Raw genomic sequence first — 22243 nt, 5'->3', positions numbered from 1 at the left:
AGAATTAAGAGATAAATCAATGTCAATATTAAGATTTTAATGCCAGATATGCTTTTAAGTTCAATGCAAAAGTAGATTCACAATTACAAAACAAAATAAAATGGGTACATTCAAAGATCAAAAAAAAAAAAAGACACATGCAGGGAAAACATTCATACACAGAAAATAAAAATAAATCAGAAAATTAAAAAAAAAAAAAAAAAAAAAAAGCCAGGCATGGGCCTATGTTTGTAATCCCAGCACTTAGGAGGCTAAGGCAGGAGGATCAGGAGTTTAAGACCAACATAAACTACATAGAGTTTGAGGCCAGCTTGGGCAACAAAGAGGCCCTCCGACCCTAAAAAAAGGGTGTGAGCTGTAAGTAGATAGAATGACCAGGGCGGAGAAGTGGAGAAAGGTTGCACTCTGGGGAAACTATTCAGTAGATTGGTCAGACACTCAATCACCGGGTAACACCTGCCCACATGGTAGGAGAGGTAAGGGTAGGATTGTTACTTGCCAGACCCTAACTTCTCTCCTTGAATTTTAGCATCATGGATACTGACTTGTATGATGAATTTGGGAATTATATTGGACCAGAGCTTGATTCTGATGAAGATGATGATGAACTGGGAAGAGAGACGAAAGATCTCGATGAGGTAAAACAAACACTGTTTTCTTTATCCCTTGCTTTACAGTATTCTCACAATGACCTGCACTAATCTCTCATGTTCCCTGGGTGGTGAGGAGTGGATTTCAAGACAGGCACACAGACTGCCCTGGCTATCCTGGAACTCCGCAGAGACCAGCCTACCTCTGCCTCCCAAGTGCTGGGACAAATGGCATGTGCCACCACTGCCCAGCTACTGTTGAGTAGTTTAGATGACTTGTATTGGGATTTTATATTGGCTCCTAAAGTTTAAAAGTGGGTCTAAGGGGGTTTTGTTCATGAGTTGGGTTTAACCTGAGCTCCAGTAATAGTTCTGTAGTAGCTCTTTTAGTTCCCAGCCGTATCTTTTGACAAAAAGAAATGATCCCGTGTCATCACTGGGAGACAACTGTGTTGGTATGTCTGCACTCAGAACTCCTTCCTAAGCCCTGATTTTAAAAGAGGCATATGGGGGGGGTAAGGGGGAGGGCAGCGGGGGTTCCTGTCACTCTGGTTTAGGAATGGGAGATAATGTTCAGAATGGTTTGAGATGGTTTTTTCTTTTTTCTTTTTTTTCAGAGCTGAGGCCCGAACCCAGGGCCTTGAGCTTTCTAGTCAAACACTACCACTGAGCTAAATCTCCAACCCCGAACTGGTTTTTAGAAGGCACTCCATTATAAAATCAGAAGTGTATGTAATCCCAGCACTTAGAAACAGACTCCAGAAATAAGGAGTTCAAAGTCAGCCTTGGTTCCATAATGAGTTTGAGAAAAGTCTGAGCTAAATGAGATCCTGTCTCAAAAGAATAGCACCAAAAAATTAGTACAGATACTATTTTTTAAAAGGGAGGGGGTACTGTTATGTTTCTTGTCATTGCAAATACCTTGCAGGAGGAAGGATTTATAGCTGTTAATATGACGGATTACTGTTGCTCATAGTGGAGAAGACATAACCGCAGTTGGCTCTATGGCAGCTACTTAGTCTTATCTCAGGGTACCAGGAAGCACAGAGAGGACAGAAACCGGAGCCAGACTGTAAACTTCACGACTCCATCTTCCAGTGTTCCACAACAGCCCAGAATAGCATGACCAACTGGGGCCAGAAGCTCAAACATGAGCTAGTGAGAGACAGTTGCATTCAAATAGCAACAGGTATCCAGAGTGGCGTATCTTTTAGCATTATTCAGAACTTGATGAGTAAAACATACATTTAATGAAAGTGGGTCTTACTGAATGATTATAGTGAGATGAGAAGAGGAAGGGTGAAAACAGATACTTATATAAATGCATAAAACTGTCAAACAGTGAAAAATAGGCTCATCCCATTTCTTAGTGATGGATTAGTCTGGATTTGCAAGGGGTTTAAATTCGTGGGAATGGGAACAGAGTCTGGCTGCCATCAGTCTCCATAAAGGAAAATGTTGCTTAAGCTAGAAACAATAAGCACTAGGAAAAAGAAGGTAGGAGCTTCTTGTAGATGTGGTGAGAGGAAACTAGCTGGAATCTTCAGTGTGTGTGTGTGTGTGTGTGTTCAGGTCCAGATGGACTGCACCCTGCTGGGGTGTTGGGGGAATGTCGGTGAGCTGAGAGCCTCTGTGGTGATACAGCTTTAGTGCCAGGGTACTTCCCTGGTGTGCACAAGGTACACTGGATTTAGTCTTTAACACTACCAAGATGGAGGGTGGAAAGGAGAGGCTGTGGGACAAAAAACAATAATTTCTCTTAAAATGGAATTAGAGCTGGGCTGTGGTGGTAGCTCAAGCCTTTAATCCCAACACTTGGAGGCAGAGACAGGCAGATCTGAGTTCGAAGACAGCCAGGACTACACAGAAAACTGTCTTGAATTAATTAAAAAAATGTTTTTATGTACATTGATGTTTTCCTAAACAGAGGAAAATCATGTCTTGAAGGGGGAAAATGCTATTTGGAGCTCAAATGCATAGGAGTTTGTAAGAAGGGTTTTCATTCTGGAGGGAAGGAGTACAGGGAGAAGGGTCCACAGGTAACTAACAGGTAAACCATCTTTTCTCCAGATCACCAAAGTCTAGTACTTAGAGGACAGCTGTGGGTGCGAAGCAGAGGAGGTGGGGGTCAGAGTTGAAGGCCTTGAATAGAAAATGGCATAAGAGCCAGATGAGGTGATGCATGCCTTAAATTTCAGCGGAGACCAAGACTGGCAGTTTATGGCTAGCCTGGTCCACACAGTGAGGTCTAGGACAGCCAATGCTACACAGTCAAAACAAAATGCTGGAGTTCTTCTTTCAGTGAAAGGGGGTCAGAGGCCTGACAACCAACCAGGGCTTTGCAGTACTGCCAGTGTCCTTGTGAAGATGAGGACATGGACCACTGCTTGAATATGAAGGGAGAAGGGGAATGAGGATGCTGAGGAGCTAGAACAATGCTGTTAGCAGACAAAGGGAACGCTGAAGGATACTTGTTAGCTTTATTTCAGGCTCATTTGAACTATTGCATGGTGCTCAAGTGGAGATGGTTAGAGGCAGGAGTTATTACATAAAGCCCACGGTTACGTTCCTAATGCATTCAACTGTATGGGACAGGCGACTGGCTTGGTAGCTATTTTGGAGCTATTACCAGTAGGATATGTTTGGCTGCTGAAAGCGCTGATGTCATCTCGGGCTGCTTTAATAAAAGCAGAACATACAGATGGCAGGAGGTGGCCAGGCAGCCCACCACTGCAGGTATTTGCATTCTTTTCTGAAAAACAGGTTGACATTTTGGAATTTGTGTGAAAGAAAACAAACACCCACCACTGTAGTTACCCACCTTACTGCACACAATGCCTTCCGCTCTGTTCTTGTGGACAAATGGTTTTCTCTGTGAGTGCACGTCTAGCCTGGTCTACAGAGTGAGTTCTTAGAGAGCAAGGGCTACATGGAGAAACCCTGTCTCAGAAAAAAACAAACAGAAAAACCCCAAAAATTCTTTGCTCATAATGCTAGCTAGGTAGGTAGTTCAGTGCTACCCTGGGTGAGACCCAGTTCCAACAGAAGAAAGTGCACTTGTCTAGTGGGTAGGAGGGCCTGGGTTCCATTTCTGGTACCACCCCAGCCCTCTTCTGACCCCATCCCCCCTTCAGTTACCTCCCTATTTTCTTCCCTAAATGCATGTTTCAGAAAAGTTGTTGAAGCTGTTTATTTAAATCTCCGATTTGCTCTCTAGCCCACTCAAATCCTACTCCTTGGACACTGCTCTTGTCAAAGTCACTATGGCTCTGGCCTGTCAATCTCAGTCTCACTTGACCTGTCTGTAGCATCTGGAACTTATTCCCTCCTTTCCTCTCTTCCCTTGTTTTCCAGGGAGGCCCCTACCTTTACCCTTGTGACCCTAGCTTCTTCTCCCAGGCCTTCAAATGCCAGCAGACATAAAGTTCCATTTTACACACATACACACACTCACCACCACCCCCCCTACTCCCCCACACTGGTCATCATATTCAGTCTGTCAGGTGACTTCTTTGTCCAGAGCACTCTTGGGTTTTTGTCTTCAAAGACTGTTTTCTTGAGCTTCAGTTGTATGTGTCCTACATCTAGCTTGTCATTTCTCCTTAGTACCTCATGTAGGGTCTCAAATGTAGTGAATATGCTAGATTCTAAGTCTCTCCCCATATGGCTCTCACATCCTTCCTCATCCCTGTAAGTACAGTGCCTTGCTTTAGTTGCTTAGGCCAGAGGCCTCCTTTCTCTTTTTATGTATATTTTCGTTTATTAGAAAACACTTGATTCTACAAATATTTCTAGGTCAACCTCCTCACACCACCTTCACAGATGCATGGTGCAGTCACCATCTCTTTCCCAAATTACTACAGTAGGTGCCTAACCAACCTTCCTCTCAGTATGTTCTCAAGATAACATCAAAACCATTTGTCAACCTAAGTGAAAATTTAAAGATACGAGTTTGTTCCTAATTTCTACCTCTGGCTTCTGGTTTTTGTCCTTGGAGAAAGTGGGTTTTGTTTGTTTCTTTCTTAATTGGAAGTGCTGTGATGAGCTATTTGTTTTCTTTCATCTCATTTCACTGTGGCCAGTCTTAATGGGATAAAGAGTGGGGCAAGTTTGATGCAACAGAGCTGGCCATAGCCAAGGCTCCCAGAGTCCCTACAGGGGTGGGGACCCCCTCACTAGCACAGGATTTGAAGGAAGATGCAGCTCTCACACAGAAGAGGACAGCTGGTCATCAAGCAGGAAAAGGTACCCCTCTGTCCTCTCCTCTCTCTTGTCTTTAGATGGATGAGGATGAGGACGAGGATGATGTGGGAGAGCACGATGAGGACCACCCCGGGATGGAGGTGGTGCTGCATGAGGACAAGAAGTACTATCCCACAGCCGAGGAGGTGTATGGTCCAGAGGTGGAGACCATAGTCCAGGAGGAGGACACGCAGCCCCTCACAGGTACGGCTGAAGGAAACCTTGGCTAGCTGTCAGCGAGTCTTCAAAGTTCAGTGAATGAATTAGGCAGTTTTTAAAATTTTTTCAGTATTTCTGGATTAAGAGTCAATTATCTTTGTTTCAATATTCAGCAAAACCCTTAACTTGTGAGTGAGCAAAAGTTTGTATTTTGGGGCTATCACAGTGGTTCAGCAGCTAAGAGCTCTGGCTGCACTTGCAGAGGACCCTGGCTCAATTCTAAGCACACTCACACCAGCTCCAGAGGACCCAGTGCTCTTTTCTGACCTCTGAAGGTTCCAGGCATGCATGTGATATACAAACATAAACATGAAATAAGATAACTAAATAGTTGCATATATTTTAAAAAGAATTTGCTTTATCCACTTCTTGATGATTAAAGACTGCCATACTCTCTTTGATGTGTCTGATGTTTCCCATGTAAATTCCAGTCTGTCTGAGCAGTCCTTGTGGAGCCTGTTGTCCACCTCTTAATAGTGATTCAGAAAAGCAATAACCATTGTAAGATGTACAGAGAGTTAGGTTTTTGTGTCCGTTTGTTCCCCACATCCCACCAAGTAAGCTGAAGTCCCTTCACTGTCTCAGGCTGAAATAGCATTCCGGACTTTCTCAACTTGAGTTACGGATGCTGAGAATAAACTAAATTGCTGTTAGATATCATGCACTCTGAAGCCCAAGCCAGCGGAGCAGAGCTCTCTACCTTTTTATGCCTACCTTTTCTTCTCTCCTTCCAGAGCCCATTATAAAGCCGGTGAAAACCAAGAAATTCACTCTGATGGAGCAGACATTACCTGTCACGGTGTATGAGATGGAGTAAGTTATAAGATCCCTCAGTTCTTCTCTTAGAGGCAGGAAAATGTGGTTTGTGGTTGAAAGAGACAGAATTATGACAGCAATTCTTTATGATCTGTCAGTTTGGCTGCTGGGATGTTTAGGTTCAGTCTCTCCCAGCTCATCTGGATGTCAGTTGTCTCCCCTTCCTTCATCCTAGCACTACCTCTAACCCAGAGTAGTCCCTGAAGCCAGTCTCGAGACAGAGTGAGGTGTTCTAATTACCAGCGTGGGAACTCTGTGTTCTGTTGAGATCAGTCTTTAGAGCTGTGGTCAGCAGCTCAGAAACAGCTCCGGGAAGCATCTGCTGATAATCTTTTTATTCTTCCTATCTGTCTGATCCTGTTGCTCCCACCACCTAAGCACTAGGATTACTATGTGACCCACCATGCCAGAATTTATATAATTATGGGCATGACAAGTCTGACAAACTAAGTTTAATTCCTGAAACCCAGATGACAGAACCAACTCCCAAAAGTTGTCTTCCAGCCTCCCCATTCACTCTATGGCGCATCCCTGTACACTTTCATCCAGAGGGCACTGGTCTCGTGGCCTTGGTTTTTCAGGCTGTGTTGGCTCATGAGAACCCTGAGCCAGGGCTATGAGTATTCTGCAGTTGATCTGAAAGTTGTTACCGCATGGAAATAGCTGAGCCGCCTCTGTGCCACCCTCCTGGGAGGGCTTCTGTCATAGTTTCTTTTCTCTTTGCCTTTTTCCTTCCAGTTTCTTAGCAGATCTGATGGACAACTCTGAGCTCATCCGAAACGTGACTTTGTGTGGCCATCTCCACCACGGCAAGGTGAGAGGCTATTCTGCTTCTTGGGATGGGATTTCTCTCTGTACCTGCTTGTCTTCTGAGGCCTTATGAAATTCTAAGGCTGGGTAGGGGTGGGGGGCATGATGACAACGCTCCCTCTCCCTGCATGCTCTTATGGAACTGTTGTGACATTCCAGCCACTTACATGCTTGAGCTGTGTGTTTATATCTAGACAAAAAAAAAAAAAAAAAGGAAAAATTGAACCTTACTCTGGTTTTTATAACCTTTTATTTCCTGAGGGAAGACTTTCCAAGAAAGATTTCATCTTTCATTGAAAACTAATCTTGTGGCTTCTGTGTTAATCCTTTGCTGTCCCATAATTCTCTTGGTTTTTCTCTATCTTCCTTCATGCTGAATTACATGGTGCATTGGGAGCTTGGGGAGAAAGGCACAGATTTTCTGACACGATTGCAGGTCTTATCCATCTCTTCTTTTTCAGACGTGTTTCGTAGATTGTTTAATAGAACAGACGCATCCAGAAATCAGAAAGCGCTATGACCAAGATGTAAGTAGAAGTTGGGCCAAACTGTTGGGAATGAAGGGGATGCCTTGCTCCCTCCAGTCCCTCACCTGCACTCATCAACAGAGGTGTCTTCAGACTGTTTCTGTATGATTGGAATCTATTAATAGGTGTAAGCAGATCATTCCAGCTTTCTCAAGAGCATGGAGAATGTTAACCTGCAGTATTTTTAGGTGATCTGTTCTGCATTTGGGATCCCTCCTCAGGATATATCCTGACTTTCATAGTCTCCTCTTTTCTATTATTTTATTAACAGTCTGCTCTATAAATATCCACGGTCAGGCCTTGTTATTTTCATGGTAAATTTAACTGCCTGTGAACAAGGCCAACTGTGGCAGCAACTCTCAGTGCAATAAATGTTCAGACTCTGCCAGATTGACTGTTTGACGTGTGAGACTTGGAGGCTGGCACGTGTCTCCTTTTACCACTCCTGAGATCCAGTGCAGTGTGCACAGCCTAGCTCTCCAGACACGAGTGACTGTAGTGTCATGCAGGAACCCTTTCCATCTGGGAGGGCACTGCTCCCATTGACTGGAATTGCTGTAGGACACTCTGCTGTCTTCAGTCTAGTTTTCCTCCTGAGGGAAGTGCCTGGAGTTGGGAGGAGGTGAGTGAGGTGATTGATGGTCTGCATTTGGGAGAGAAGTCTGAATTCAGGTGCTAACATCACTAAATGTTTTTCAGCTGTGCTATACTGACATCCTCTTCACAGAACAAGAGGTAAGTGAGTATATCTTGGGAAATCAGACTGTGCCTACACAGACCCATCAACCATAGTGTTGTAGAGGCTAGGGAGGCCTTTACCAGAGCACTGCCATTTAACCTTGCCCTACTCTTCTTCTCTCCAGCTGCTCTCAGTCATCCCATAATGAGAACTGGGAAGGCAAGCTGAGCATGGGTTCTAAGCCTCCCAGTCCTTGAATAGATTTAACAAATACCAAGAGGTGATGTTCATATTTGTAAAATTCCACATGATCTTTATGGTATCCCACAAACCCTAGGATGTGTCTGTGGGACCATCTGCTTCCAGGGGGGCTTCTGCTAAGGGCCATGGTCCAGTGTGCCGCTTGCTTGCCTCTTTTAGCCTAGATCTGTCCCCTCCTTTACAATCTGTCCCTTTTCCCCCCAAAGAACTATGTGGATACACAGAGTTAACTAAAGGAATTTAGGGCAGTGTTCCACAGGATAAGCCACCCTAATAGTGTTGTTAGTATTTTTGACAGAGTGTGGCAGAATTTTGTTTGGGTTTTGCTTTTTTTTTCTGATTGTTCTGTACTGCCTCAGACTCGGCATCGTTTGCTGCAGCCTCGCCAGTGCCGCTGTTAGAGGCCTCACTGTGGAGTTTCGGAGGGATTTTCCCTTTTCCTTTTTCTTTCTTTCTTTTGTCTTTTTTAGGGGGTGGATAAGATAGGGTCTCTCTGTGTAGACCTGTCTTGGAATTGCTATATAAATCAGGCTGGCCTTGAACTCACAGAGATCCTTCTGCCTCTGCTTCCTGAGTGTTGGGATTAAAGGTGTGCACGCAGTGTGAGTGCCCAACGTTTCCCCCTTTTTAAAATAATATTTCTTTCCTTTATAAACAGAACCAAAAGCCCTAAACCCAGATTATTATTTTTTTATTTTTATGATGCTTACCTGCTTTGTTTCTAATGAAGGATGTGAGAACCTGAGGCCTGTGAGCTTACGTCATTTTTCTGCTCTTCTCGTTTTCCTTTTTTTAAACTGATGGCCCTGCAGTACTGTTTAAGGCTTATCATCTTGCTGATGTACCAGGTAGAACAGACCTGTAATCTCAGCTACTCAGAAGGCCCCATCAGACGTTCAAAGCCAGCTTTGTGTAGTGGCTGTTATACCTTTAATCCCAAGACTGGGAGGCAGGGGCAGGTGGATGGATCTTTTGAGTTTGAGGCCAGCCAGAAAGGAAGGAGGTTGTTCAACGTCTACCAGAGTTACAGAATGAGAATGAGGTCAGCCTGAACAACGTAGTGAGACTTTGTCTCAAAATAAAACCTTAGAAATGAGGGTATTGATCACCTAGCATGTATAAGACCCATTTTCAATCCCTAATATTCTTTTCCCCATCCTCCAAAAAATTAGTTTTGGGGCCAGAGATGTAATTCTGTGGTAGAATGCTTGCTTAGTATGTACAGGCTCTGAGTTTATTCTCTAGCACTGTTTTTTTTTTTTTTTTTTTTTAAAAAGGTATGTGTGCTCACAGGTCTCTAATCCCAACACACTCAAAGACAGGTGGATCTCTGTGACTTTGAGAGCAGCCTGGTCTACAAAGTCAGTGCCAGGACTACACAGAGAAATCCTGTCTTAACAGAAAACAAGCCAAACAAACAAAAATGTATGTGTGTGTGTGGGTGGGGTTGGGATTGTGGGTGTATGCATGTGTGTATGTTTTTTAATCTACAAAATAATGTCAGAGGTCTAGATAAAAACAGTTCTACCCACTACAAGGAGAGTCATTGGCATAATCAGCTAGCAACTGATAAACCCCAAGAGCTAAGTGATTCTTTTGGCTCAGGGATAAGTCTTGAACATCTGTCTATGGATTTCAGAGAGGTGTCGGCATCAAGAGCACTCCTGTGACTGTGGTGCTGCCGGACACCAAAGGGAAGTCCTACCTCTTCAACATCATGGACACACCAGGTGGGCCCCTCGACCTTTACTGTCACAGCCTCTTCCAGTTTCTGTTTGTGCTTGGTTACCCAGAGCAATACAGCGTGTTCTTGGTCAAGGATTTCCTTTTCTTTGACACAACAGCACAGTCTCCTGGCCTTTGATTTCACTTCCATCTTTACTTTGCCATTGGAGTTTACATTTTAGGGACTTTTCTGTATTTCCTAATTTCAGTTTAAGTCAGGCCCCGTGCCTAGCCATGACCCCAGGAGAGGTGGACAGAGCTTGCCAGGGTGGGTGCCTTGGGCTCTGCTGCCAGGTGTTTCTTGTGGGGAAAGGGCTGACTTGACAAGTAATTGTTTGATTTAATGTCTGGGCAATTTGGGATCTGGCAGACTTGCCTTCAGTACACCATCAGGTACCCCCTGCCTAATGCTCAGAAGCCCCCCACCACCCCTTCCTCCAGTTGTGCCTTGCCTGGGACCTGTTTTCTTGGAGCAGCTCGCATGCTTCCTATGCCTTCCTTTGCCATTTCTTCTGCCTCCAGATTGTTGTAGCTCCTGGACTATTGGTTGCCCATCAGACTAAGTTGTTGTGTCAGCTGTTTTACCTTCTCTATGTAGAGACTTTCTGTATAATACCTTAATCCCAGGATGGGACTCAAATGGGAGAATTTATATACTCTGAGGTGCTGTGGTCAAGAAGAGGGATGTTGGGGTTCCTCGGGTCACCCTAGAAGCTAACTGCCTCATTCCACCAAGTGATGGCTGGATATTTGCTTTTCAGGTCATGTGAATTTTTCTGATGAGGTCACAGCTGGCTTGCGCATCTCAGATGGAGTGGTTCTTTTCATTGATGCTGCTGAGGGGGTAAGTTAGTCTGTGCTCTTAGAAGCCAGTCCCCTGTTAACATGCCCCTACTAATTCCTCTGAGAGGTTAGAGATTGTACTTGAAAGTCTTTATATTTCTAAACTGAAAGATTGGATATGCCAATAACCTCATTCATACTGTTACTAATGAGGCACCAGCAGAGGGAGCCAGAGGCGCCTTATTAAAAGTCTAACATTGTACAAGGAACTCGCTCTTGTCTATTTACAATTTATCTTTGTACTAGAAAAATGCTCTCTATTCTCTTTTGTCTGTTCCTGTGAGTTGTAGAAAAGTATTTACAAATTGTTTTCTTTGTTTATTTTATTTATTTATTTAATGAGATGAGCTCTGGGAACATGGGTCAGCTCTTCAGACACTTGCTGCCAAACCTGGTTACTTGGGTTCAGTCTCCAGAACTTACATATGGTAGAAGCAGAGAACCAGCTTCCATAAGTCCTCTGACCTCTGTACCACTCCATTACATGAGCATAAGTACATACGTAAAGATAAATAAATGTAATTTTAAAAGAAAAGAAGAACAAGGCAGTGGTGGTGCATGCCTTTAACCCCAGCACTTGGGAGGCAGAGGCAGATGGATCTCTGCATTTGAGGTCATCCTGATGTATAAATCGAGTTCCAGGAACCCTGTCTAAAGAAACCAAAAAGGGGGGGGAGGGTAAAAGGAAATCTCACTGTGTAGCTCAGGTTGGCCTAGAACTTACTGTCTATCCCAGACTGGCCTTCAACTCAGAGATCTACATGTCTCTGCCTCCTGCGTGCTGGGGTTAAAGATGTGTGCCTCTCTGTCCAGCATGTCCTCCTCGTGTCTTGATGATCTGATTGACCCATCTTTGGCTCTCAGAGGTTCTTTGTAGGTAGCTCTTTCATCCTTTTGATCTACCTCTGGTTTTAGTACTTGCTTATTTTTTTCCACACCTTTCCTGCTCTGGTCTTAACAACAGCCATTTCTTCAATGAGTTTTGGCTTCCAGAATAGGGAAGACCACTATTAAGAAACAGATCTGGGGGTGCTCATTGCTTCTGTGATACTTCACCTCCAGTCCCATTCACTGAGCACAGCCAGCTAATACACATTACACACTTGTCACTTTTCTGTGCACGGGTGTAGAAAGCATCAAGCGTTCAAACTAAATGTAGTTTTGTGTGCCTGTAATCACTGCACTTGGGAAGAAAGAAGATTATTACAAATCTGAGGCAAGCTGAGGCTACAAACCAAGGTCTTATCTAAGTAAATAAATAAATAAGAAGAATGACAACAAGCAATAAATGGCTTGTTCAGCCAGGCATGGGGCGGATACCTGTCATCTTAACTGCTCTGGAGGCCAAGGCAGGAAGACAGCAGATTTGAGACTAGCTTGTGCAACTTAGTAATACCCTGTTTCAGAATAGAATAAAAAAGGCCTGGGGATGTAGCTCAGAGGTAGCATGCCTCAAATGTACAAGGCTCTGGGTTTAATCCTTATGATCACAGCAAAAAGAAAAAAAAAGATTGTACATCATTCATCCTAATCCTTCTAAATCCAATAAGTTTTTCCTAGCCTTCTGAGTCCCCAGTCATCCTTATATTGCTTCTCTGTCCTGCTGGGTAGGTACCCTCTTAACAGTTCTGTATCTGCTGTGGGGATGATCCTCCAGCTGACACTTCATCCCCAGACCCTTTCTCCTGTACTGCAAGTGTTAAGGGTGTTCTCTCTGGCTCTGCTATCTGTACCATCTCTAGACCCTTATGTTTCTCAGGTGATGCTGAACACAGAGCGGCTGATCAAGCATGCCGTGCAGGAAAGGTTAGCAGTCACCGTTTGCATCAACAAAATCGACCGGCTGATCTTGGAGCTGAAGCTGCCTCCAACAGATGCTTATTACAAGCTGCGACACATTGTGGATGAGGTCAATGGGTTAATAAGGTATAAGACCCTCAGAGACCCTGAGGATTCCCTGTCTTTAGGAGAGTCTGGCTTTTATAAATCTTAATTTTACCCTTGAAGACTTCTGAGAGTAACTCTTTGGTGTATGTTGATTAGTTTGTCAGACAGTTCAGACAGTACATATCAGGTCTACAGGATTGACTCCAAGCCTTGCCTTATAGGCTCAGTGTTTTAACCAGTCCTGCAGTTTAGCATATCTCTGATTTTGTTGTCAATAGGATCTAACCAAGTCTCACCTTTACCACACACCAGCCATGCTGGTCAGGTTATTTAAAGCTCTTTATTTGTTTGTTGATTTTGTGTCTGAATGGATTGTATTTATGTGTACCATGTACATGCCTGATGCCTACAGAAGGCATAAGGACTCTAAAGGTACAGAGAGTTGAGAGCGTCCATTTAAGTGCTGGGAACTGAACCTAGTTTAGTGCAAGAGAAATAATGCTGCTCTGCATTCTGAGACACCTCTTCAGCCCCAAAAGCTCATTAGTTGTTTATTGTATGTGTTTTGCGGGTGCACTGATGCCTACAAAACCTCAGAGATTAAAGTGGAAAGTAATAGAAGATGGCACTAAATTCCAGCCTCATCTCCGTGACTGTGTGCACCCACACACAAAATACACACAAAACAGTAGTTTAATTTAAATGCATAAGCTGGTTATAATAGTCCACACCTACAATCCTGCCACTCAGGAGGCTGTACCAAAATTGCTATGAGTTTGAGGTTAACGTGAGCTGCAGAATGAGACACTGTCTGTCAGAAAACACAAAGGCTGACAGACTGGTTCAACAGATTAAGGGATCCTCAGAACCTAGGTAAAGATGCAGAGAGGGAACACACTGCAAGAGTTGTTTCCTGACCATTCTCATGGTGGTATGTGTGCACACACTATACATCCACACAGTCAATAAATTAAATGAGTCAGTGAATTTTTTAAAAACAAAGTAAATGAAGAAGAATTGCCTATTAGGATGTTAAAAGAAACTAAGTAGCTACTTAGTATCGCTCACTTGGCCATACACCTGACTTCTGGGTGATGTTGGCTGCAGCTGTCTTTACTGTTAACACTGGCTGGGTAAATGAAAAAACTTTATTGTGTTTTCTACATGTATCTGCTTCATAAGAAGATGAAAGATTGAGGCTCATATTGACAAGTGTAGGCCGTGTTAGTGGTCTTGCTGTGGAATGCTGGCACTTGATGGTACCTAGAAAGTCTGGCACAGGCATCCTGTTCTTTGAGCTCCTGAGCACCTGCCTCAGCCTCCCAAATGCTGTGATTACAGGACTACACCTCTTCCACTCCTGGCTTTCTAAATGGCTTTCAAATTTAAGGCCTGGGGTGTGTATCTTGGTCATACAGCACTTGCTTACTGTGTGCAGGACCTGGTTCTGCATTCTACAAAATAGGGAGGTGAAAGTTTCAGCATGAGGCCACATTGTGGTCTTTAATCTCAGCACTCAGAGGCAGAGGCAGGTGGATCTCTTCAAAGCCAGCCTGGTCTACAGAGTAAGTTCCAAGATAGCTGGGGCTACACAGAGAAACCCTGTTTCAAAAAGCTGAAAGAAAGAAAAGGGGGGTAGGGAGTGTCAGCACAAATCGTGAAATGAGGCCGAACAGAATCCAGAGAGTGACAGCGGAGAGAGCAGCGCTGCTCTGTTCTTTTCTTTGGGGTTGCTTTTATGTCCTACCCACACACTCAACTCTAGACAGAGCCTCTTATAGCCCAGGCTAACCTGGAACTTCCTACATAGCCAATGATGAGCTTGAACTGATTTTCCTGTCTCTCTGAGTGCTGGGATAACAGGCTAAGCTGACACGTACTTGGTGCTGGGGATCAGACCCAAGGCTGGTTTCTAGTAGGTCTGGTACATGCTAGACAGACAAGCCTTGCCCATCTCTTTATATCCCTTTGTCTTGGAATTCACACATCTCCCTAATGTATCCCTCTGATCACATTAGATTAATTTGTGTTCCAAGGTTTCTATCCTCCAGGTTTCCCCTTGACTGTCCTGTGTGGTTAGCTTTTTCAAAACTGCAGAACATCCCAGCTCTGGGAAATGAGCTTGCTACTGGGGGTGAGGGAACAATTCTATCATGTCACTTTCTTGACCAGACTTTTGGCAAATCTAAGAATCTTATGCCAGTACCTCCTGAGGCTGAAGGATGAAGACTGTGACAGGGAGTTGCTGCCCTTCCTCTTGGCAGCATGTCAGTGATGGGCTACTGCGCAGCCTGGCACTGGCTCACAGCAGTCTCTGTTTCAGCATGTATTCCACTGATGAGAACCTGATCCTTTCCCCGCTCCTGGGCAACGTCTGCTTCTCCAGTTCTCAGTACAGCATCTGCTTCACACTGGGCTCCTTTGCCAAGATCTATGCTGACACCTTTGGTAAGCTCTGCCTACTGCCGTCTCGCCTGCTTCCCTAGTCATGTGTCTCCCCCCCCCCAAGCCTGCCCCCCCCCCCCCCCCCCGTCACCTCTTATTGTTGTATTTGAGGCTTCTTTTGAAAAGCCTCAGAATCTTTATTCAGGCCAAATTGTTCTGGACAGTTTTGTTTTGTTTTTAAAGATTTATTTATGTGTGCACACTGCAGCTGTTTACAGACAGACCAGAAGAGGGCATCAGATCCCATTACAGATGGTTGTGAGCCACCATGTGGTTGCTGGGAATTGAACTCAGGACCTCTAGAAGAGGAGTCAGTGCTCTTAGCCATCTCTGAACCATCTCTCCAGCCCCAGTTTTTTTGTTTCTTTGTTTTTTGTTTGTGTGTGTGTGTGTGTGTGTGTGTGTATAAAGATGAAAAAGTTTTATGTTTGGTGTGCATGCTTGTGTGTGTTCATGCTTGTGTACACTAGCCATAAGTATGTAGGTGACCTCATTGGCTAGAACAAGACATGAGATTCCTTGGAATTGGAAACAAGTGGGTGTGAGTCATCTTATGTGGGTGCTGGCAACTCAATCCAGGTCCTTTTCAAGAACAGTGATTTTTGTGTACCTGAGCCATCTTTATAACCCTTCCAAATAAAAATGGAAAGTTTGAGTGGTTAGGAAGAAGCCTGGTCTTAAGGTGCAAGCTTTTGATTCCAGCCCTCAGAAGGAGAGGCAGGCAGATACCTGTGAGTGAGTTTGAGGCCATCTGGGGCTTCGTACACCTCCTAGAGAAACCATCTATAGACGAGGAGTTACATGTGTCCACAAAGCCTTTTCAGTTCATTTCCTGGATGGATGGAGCTTTGACAGGATGGAATGTCTTGTCGTCTTCCCAAACGTCTCTAGGCACTTATAACTGTGATGGGCCTCATTGAGGACTCCTTGGATTGTAGTACAAGCCTTGCTGGCAGGCACTGGTGAATGAGTTCATGGATTCCTAGAGCCTTGACACGGTATCCCTGGGAGCAGTTTCCTGCTCAGCGTGCTCTCTGGCTTCCATCTCTGACTCACTGATTAGCTCTCATTCCCAAAGGAGCTGTGCAGAGTCTCCTGTGTGTCAGTGAGATTCTATAGAGGAGTCTTGTTACCCTGATTTTGGAGCTGAGGAGACGCCCCCAATAGACAGTAGCGCGCAACCTCAGCCCTGTCACCTGCCTGTTGTGGGTGCTGGTTGGTCTTGGTGCTTTCTTATCTTGTACTGTTCAGGTTAGTTTGTTTGCTTCTTAATTTTTTTTTCCTTTTCTTTCTTTTTTTAAAGATGTATTTATTTATTATATATAAGTACACTATAGTTGTTTTCTGACACACCAAGAGGGCATCAAGTGATTGTTAGGTTCTTAATTTTTTAAAAGATGGCTTCAGTATTTTCTCTTGGGTGACTCTTGGAGGTTGGGGCTCTACTCTGGCACCTCAGTGATGGCCTGTATGGGTTGCAGAAGGGATGGGCATCACTACAGTGGGTACAGATGAACAGGTACTGCTCCATCAGTAGCACAAGCCATGGCCATGCTCCTGTTCAGAGCTAGGCCCCAGGCTCCAGGATCCTTGCATTTGAGATATGCCTGAGTTCTCCTTCTGCCTCTGCTTAAGGCCAGTCATGTCCTCCCTTGTGCCTAATCAAAAGGAAATGTCTAGACCCTGGGAAGGTGCTAGAATTCTTCAGCTTTAAATCACTTGCAGCACCTAAGACAGAATTTTGAACTACACTTTCCCAGGCAGATTGTAATTGTGGTTTCTTGTATAGGTGACATTAATTACCAGGAATTTGCTAAAAGACTCTGGGGTGACATCTACTTCAATCCTAAGACGTAAGTAGCATGTGGGGCATTATTCTTGTGGACTGGTGATGTTTTGCCAGTAATGATACTTGAATTTCTGAGGCTAAAACCTACTTTTGTCTTAGGTGTGAACCACCATACCTCTGTAACTCTGAATTCTTGGCATCTTGGGTTGTAGTGGAGGGAGAGGCTGTTTTCCCAGGTCTTCCAGGTCAGGTCAGGCATGTGGGACAGCCACACAAGAGTGCTCTCGGGAATCCTTTTAGAAACTGTGATCACTTGGAGCTCTCCCTTCTTTGCTGTACTTAGACTCAGAATCTAAGCAATGCACCCTTGGGATAAGCCACATTCTCCCTCCTTGGTCACTCATACTTCTTTTTCCTTTTAGGAGAAAGTTTACAAAAAAGGCTCCAAGCAGCAGCTCCCAGAGGAGCTTCGTGGAGTTCATCTTGGAGCCCCTCTATAAGATCCTGGCTCAGGTGAGTGTGGACCACCTGCTTCAAACTTGCTCAGTCATTGTTTCTTTGTTTTTATTTAGTGTTTGTTGTGGATGGCTGTTTGTGTGGGTGTGTGTATGTGTGCTCGTGCACACATGTGTAGGCCAGAGGGTGATGTCTGGTGTCTTCCTCTCTAGCGCTCCACCTAGGTTTTTTTTGAGACAGGGTCATTCACTAAGTCTGGAGCTCACCACTTGATCGTAGAGGCCAGTGAGCCTCTATGGTCCCTCTCTTCACCACTTAGTGCTGGGATAGGACATGTCTACAAGCATGCCCCAGCTCAGGGCCTCATGCCTGCACAAGATGCAACAAGCCACCTTCCCACCCCCATCATCAATTGTTTATTAAAAACCTTGTGACCCAGGTGTCACATACCTTTAATCCCAGTACCAGGGAGGCAGAGGCAAGCAGATCTGAGTTCAAGGGCAGCTCAATCTATATAGGAAGTTCTAAGACAGCCAGGGCTAATGTTAGATAGACTATTTTAATCAACTTGGATTTTTGTTTCTTTTTATTTTTATATATTTGTTTTGTTTTGTTGCTTTTGTTTCATAATATTGGGGATTTTTTTCAGGGATTTGTACACTTTAGGCTAATGTTTACCAATGCAATATATCAACTGCTCTTTTAAAAACAAAAAACCCTAAATATGTCTAAATACAATTTTTAATGTCATGAGTAGAAAGAACATTGCAGAAATGAAATAAATGGTAAGTGTATCCTTATGAACTAGTTAAGAATGAAAATCACTTTTTCCCTGGAAAGTTTCTGCTGTTGGTACTTTTGTGTGGAATAATGAATGAGTTTGAATTCTTTGAATGCTGGCCATAAGAGTGGATATAGATATACTCTATGAAATAGAAAAAAATGAAATCTTAAATTGTGGATCCTCCAAAAACTGCAAAGCTAATAGTCAGGCTGGAGAGGTGGCTCAGCAGTTAAGAGCACTGACTGCTCTTCCAGAGGTCCTGAGTTCAATTCTCAACAACCACATGGTGACACACAACCATCTGTAATGCGATCTGATGCCCTCTCCTGGTGTGTCTGAAGACAGCTACAGTGTATTCACATAAATAAAATAAATAAAAATTTAAAAAAGAAAAAAGACAGCCAGGGCTTCACAGAGAAACCCTGTCTCAAAAATTGCAAAAACTTTTTTTGTAGGGCTACTTAACATAGTGGTTAAGTGCACTTGTTGATCTTGTAGGGAACCTACATTATAATCTGTCTGGGACAGTGTAGTTCAAAATTCTGTGAACACCTTTTGGGCAGCTCTCAAGCACCTTTAATTCCAGTTGCTGGGTATATGGTGCCCTCTGCTCGTCTCCTTGGGCATCTGCACGCATATGGTACACATACCAAACATACTCAATGCATTTGTACGTACACATAAAATTAAGTTAAAATTTTAAAAAAGTTTTGGAGGCTGAATATATAGCTCAGTGCGATAAAGTACTTGTCTGTCATACACAAAGCCCTGGGTTCAATTCTTAGTACTGTAACCCCAGTACTTAGGGATTAGAGACCTGAGGATCAGACTTTCATTGAATATCCTTTACTACCTAGTAAGTTAGAGGCTAGCCATGACTACTTGAGACCTTGCCCCTAAACAACAAAGGAGCTGGAACATTGGTTCAGCAGTTAAGATACTTCCTGCTCTTACAGAGGACCTGAGTTCAGTCAAGTGCCACATCATGAGGTTCACAGCTGCTCATCCTTTAGTTCCAGAGGGTCTGATGCTCTCTTCTGGTCTCTGTAGGCACCTTCGTGCATGTGGTGTGCACATAAATTCTCAAAGTCACACACAATTATGCATGAATAGATTCCTGTAATGTTTAACCAAGTGTGATAGCGCATTCCTGTAATTCTAGCACTTAGGAAAAAACGGTGGCAGACAGATGAAGAGATCAAGGCCAGCATTGGCACATGAAACTCTCCAAAATCAATAAAGTAAGGTTGTTTGTTTGTTTTAGAGACAGGATAGATAAACACACACACACATATATACATACATATCTGCATGGCTGGCTTGAAACTCACAAAAATTCATCTGTCTCTGCTTCCTGAGTGCTAGAATTAAAGGTGTGTGTCATTATATCCAGATAAAAAAGATGTTTATTATACTATTATCTATAACTACATAGAAAGAAAAGTCTAGAAATAAGTTAAATGTTTATATCATTGAAAACCTGATTAAGGTATTTACAATGTATCTCATAAAATGAAGGTTTTTTTTTTAAAGATTTATTTATTTTATGCATATGAATATATGAGTACACTGTAGCTGTCTTCAGACACATCAGAAGAGGGCATCAGATCCCATTACAGATGGTTGTGAGCCACCATGTGGTTGCTGGGAATTGAACTCAGGACCTCTGGAAGAGCAGTTAGTGCTCTAACCACTGAGCCATCTCTCCAGCCCCCAAAATGAAGTATTTTGCAGTCACTAAAAGACTGCCTATTGCTGGGTGCTGTGGTGCTCACCTGTAGTCAGCCCTAAACCACTAGGGAGGCTATAACCAAAGGAAGATCCAACTTATACAACAGTGAGAAGACCCCATCTCAAACAACAATAGTTGGTTTTGTTGTGTCTGTTGGTTTGTTAGAAGGGCTGTAACAGCTCCCCAGTGAACATTTCAGTTTTGCACATGTGATGTGTGTGAGGTTGAAAGGGTAGTAAGGATGGAGTTGCTTGATTGTGAAGCCTATAGTCTCTGGTGTCAGGATGCTGGATCGAGAAGAGCAGAAGGTAAAGGCTAGCCTGGGCTACAGAGTTAGTTCAGAGATAGCCTGAGCAACTTAGTTGTTCAACCTGTCTCAAAACAAACAAAAAACAAGACTAGAAGTAAGTTAAATGTTTATATCATGGTTGAGTGAATCATGGTGTAACTCTCTGAAGCATTTGCCTCATGTGTGGGAATCCCTAGAGTCGGTCCTCAGTGCCAAATAAGAAAGAAGGTGGAGGAGGGGGTTAGTGAGGATGTGGTTAAGCTTTTGTGATGCTCCAAGTAGAGTGTAACATTGTGTTTAAATGAATTTGTGCTAAAGTGTAGAACTGTGAAGGGGAAAGTATCCTACTGGAATCTTCATGCAGCTCTTTTATAGAATTTGCAGGCTGATCAGTTGGTGCTGTGTCCAGTGGATACACACATAGAGATAATCACATGCACGCGATGTGTGTGGCCATTCCATCCCACAAAAGAAGAGAACGTAGCAGTAGAACAAAATAATAACTAGAATTTATCAGTGATAGAGAACACTTAGTATCTCACGTCATACTGGAATGGACTAATAAAAGAAATTTACAGAACATGCCACTGTAGAGAGAGACCTTAAGTCTGCAGATGGTGATTTAGCTTAGCCCTGTACTGACAGGTGGCCTTTTTTGGTTTCTTCCAGTATAATGAATGAGCCTCTAAATCTGGGCAGTCTTCAAGTAGCATGGCTCAGACGCCAGGGGGCAGCACTGTGCCACACCTGTTTGATTTACGCCTCCAAATCAGACTGTTGTTGCCCAGAGTCCTCCCTGTAGAAGACTCCTTGTAAGATTTGTCTTTGGCCCCCTGGCTCTGTGTGAAATACTTCTCTAAGGCTGTATTACATAACTGAGCCAGTGACTTGTATGTGCACAGGTGGTGGGTGATGTGGACACCAGTCTACCCAGGACCCTGGACGAACTTGGCATCCACCTCACCAAAGAAGAGCTAAAGCTGAACATCCGTCCCCTGCTTAGACTGGTGTGCAAGAAGTTCTTTGGCGAGTTCACAGGTAATAACATAGCTCAAGACCCTTGATCTTGCTCTCCTCTGCTGGCAGAGGGGTTCATGGCTGCAGTACTGCGACTTGCAGGTAGACCAGGAGTTCATAAGACGCTCTGGGGCATGTGATGCCTCATCTTAAAAAAACAACAACTATGTTCTCTTGTGTGTCCTCCCACGGGGTTGTCTTGGAAGCTCTCTTCCCTGCAGGGTCAGCAGAGTCATGATAGTATTTAAACCAACAACAGGGTTTTCCCAACTCTTTTCTTGCGTTGGGAAAAAGGAATTAGGTTTCCCCTGCAGGTAAAGCAGATGGTGGCAGGCCTTGGGCTCTGGTACATTTACCAGGGTCATTCAGGAAGGTTGTTTCCTAGGGATATGTACTAGTCGGAAAGATGCAGGTGAGAACTCAGGAGATGTTTGGTTTTCTTCATCGCTGTGACAATACCTAACAGAAACACTTTATTTCGGTTTGTGCTTTGAGGAGGTACAGTTCATCGTGGAGAAGAAGACATGGTGAGATTCATGATGGTTCGCAGTGGGCAGCTGGCTCCTGATATCGTCACAAACCAGTAAACAGCCTGAGCTAGAAATAGAGCCAGGCTGTAACACAAAACCTGTTTCTCAGTCACCTACTTCCTACTGCTATGCCCACCTCATTAAGGTTCTGCAGTCTCCTCAAACTGTACCACCACCTAGGGAGCAAGTGTTCAGGAACCCGTAGGGACATGTCAGATTTGATCAGCCCCCCCATCCTGCTGAGCCCTGTTCCTATCTCAGTTATGTAGAAGCCCATAAGACTAGAACTTATTTTTATTGATTTGAAGACAGGGTCTCACTATCCAGCCTTGACTGGCCTGGAACTCAACTATATAAACCAGGCTGTGCTGGAACTCGCAGATCTAGCCAGCTCTGCCTCATGAGTACTGAGATTAAAGGTAGGTACCACCCACCTGGCAAAACCTGAGTTTTTATTCTGGCCTATAGTTTTCGAGAGGTAACCCAAGCCAGCTTCCTATTTCTTCTGTGACTGATTCTCATCTGTAAATAAGAACAAGTGGCCAGAAAATAGTGGCTTGTGCCTTTGATCTCAGCGTTTGATAACTGATGTAGGTTTGTCA

The 22243-nt window shown here is 43.9% G+C and overlaps 1 protein-coding gene across 1 annotated transcript in view; it reads left to right on the top strand.

The window, feature by feature from the left end:
• EFTUD2 (elongation factor Tu GTP binding domain containing 2) overlaps window positions 1-22243 on the top strand; it is a 37227-nt gene that overhangs the window by 3324 nt on the left and 11660 nt on the right. Inside the window, exons 2-14 of the mRNA XM_080922756.1 lie at window positions 530-638; window positions 4871-5036; window positions 5786-5864; window positions 6606-6681; window positions 7139-7204; window positions 7904-7939; window positions 9784-9874; window positions 10631-10713; window positions 12472-12638; window positions 14923-15047; window positions 16834-16897; window positions 17256-17346; window positions 20997-21132. Of these exons, the coding sequence (XP_080778882.1) occupies window positions 534-638; window positions 4871-5036; window positions 5786-5864; window positions 6606-6681; window positions 7139-7204; window positions 7904-7939; window positions 9784-9874; window positions 10631-10713; window positions 12472-12638; window positions 14923-15047; window positions 16834-16897; window positions 17256-17346; window positions 20997-21132 (1285 nt within the window). The 5' untranslated portion in view covers window positions 530-533. The remainder of the gene's footprint in view (window positions 1-529; window positions 639-4870; window positions 5037-5785; window positions 5865-6605; window positions 6682-7138; window positions 7205-7903; window positions 7940-9783; window positions 9875-10630; window positions 10714-12471; window positions 12639-14922; window positions 15048-16833; window positions 16898-17255; window positions 17347-20996; window positions 21133-22243) is intronic.

Source organism: Micromys minutus (genome assembly GCF_963924665.1).
Source record: "Micromys minutus genome assembly, chromosome: 10".
NCBI lineage: Eukaryota > Metazoa > Chordata > Mammalia > Rodentia > Muridae > Micromys > Micromys minutus.
Note: the sequence above shows the minus strand (reverse complement) of the source record. Positions and strands in the feature narration are given on the sequence as shown.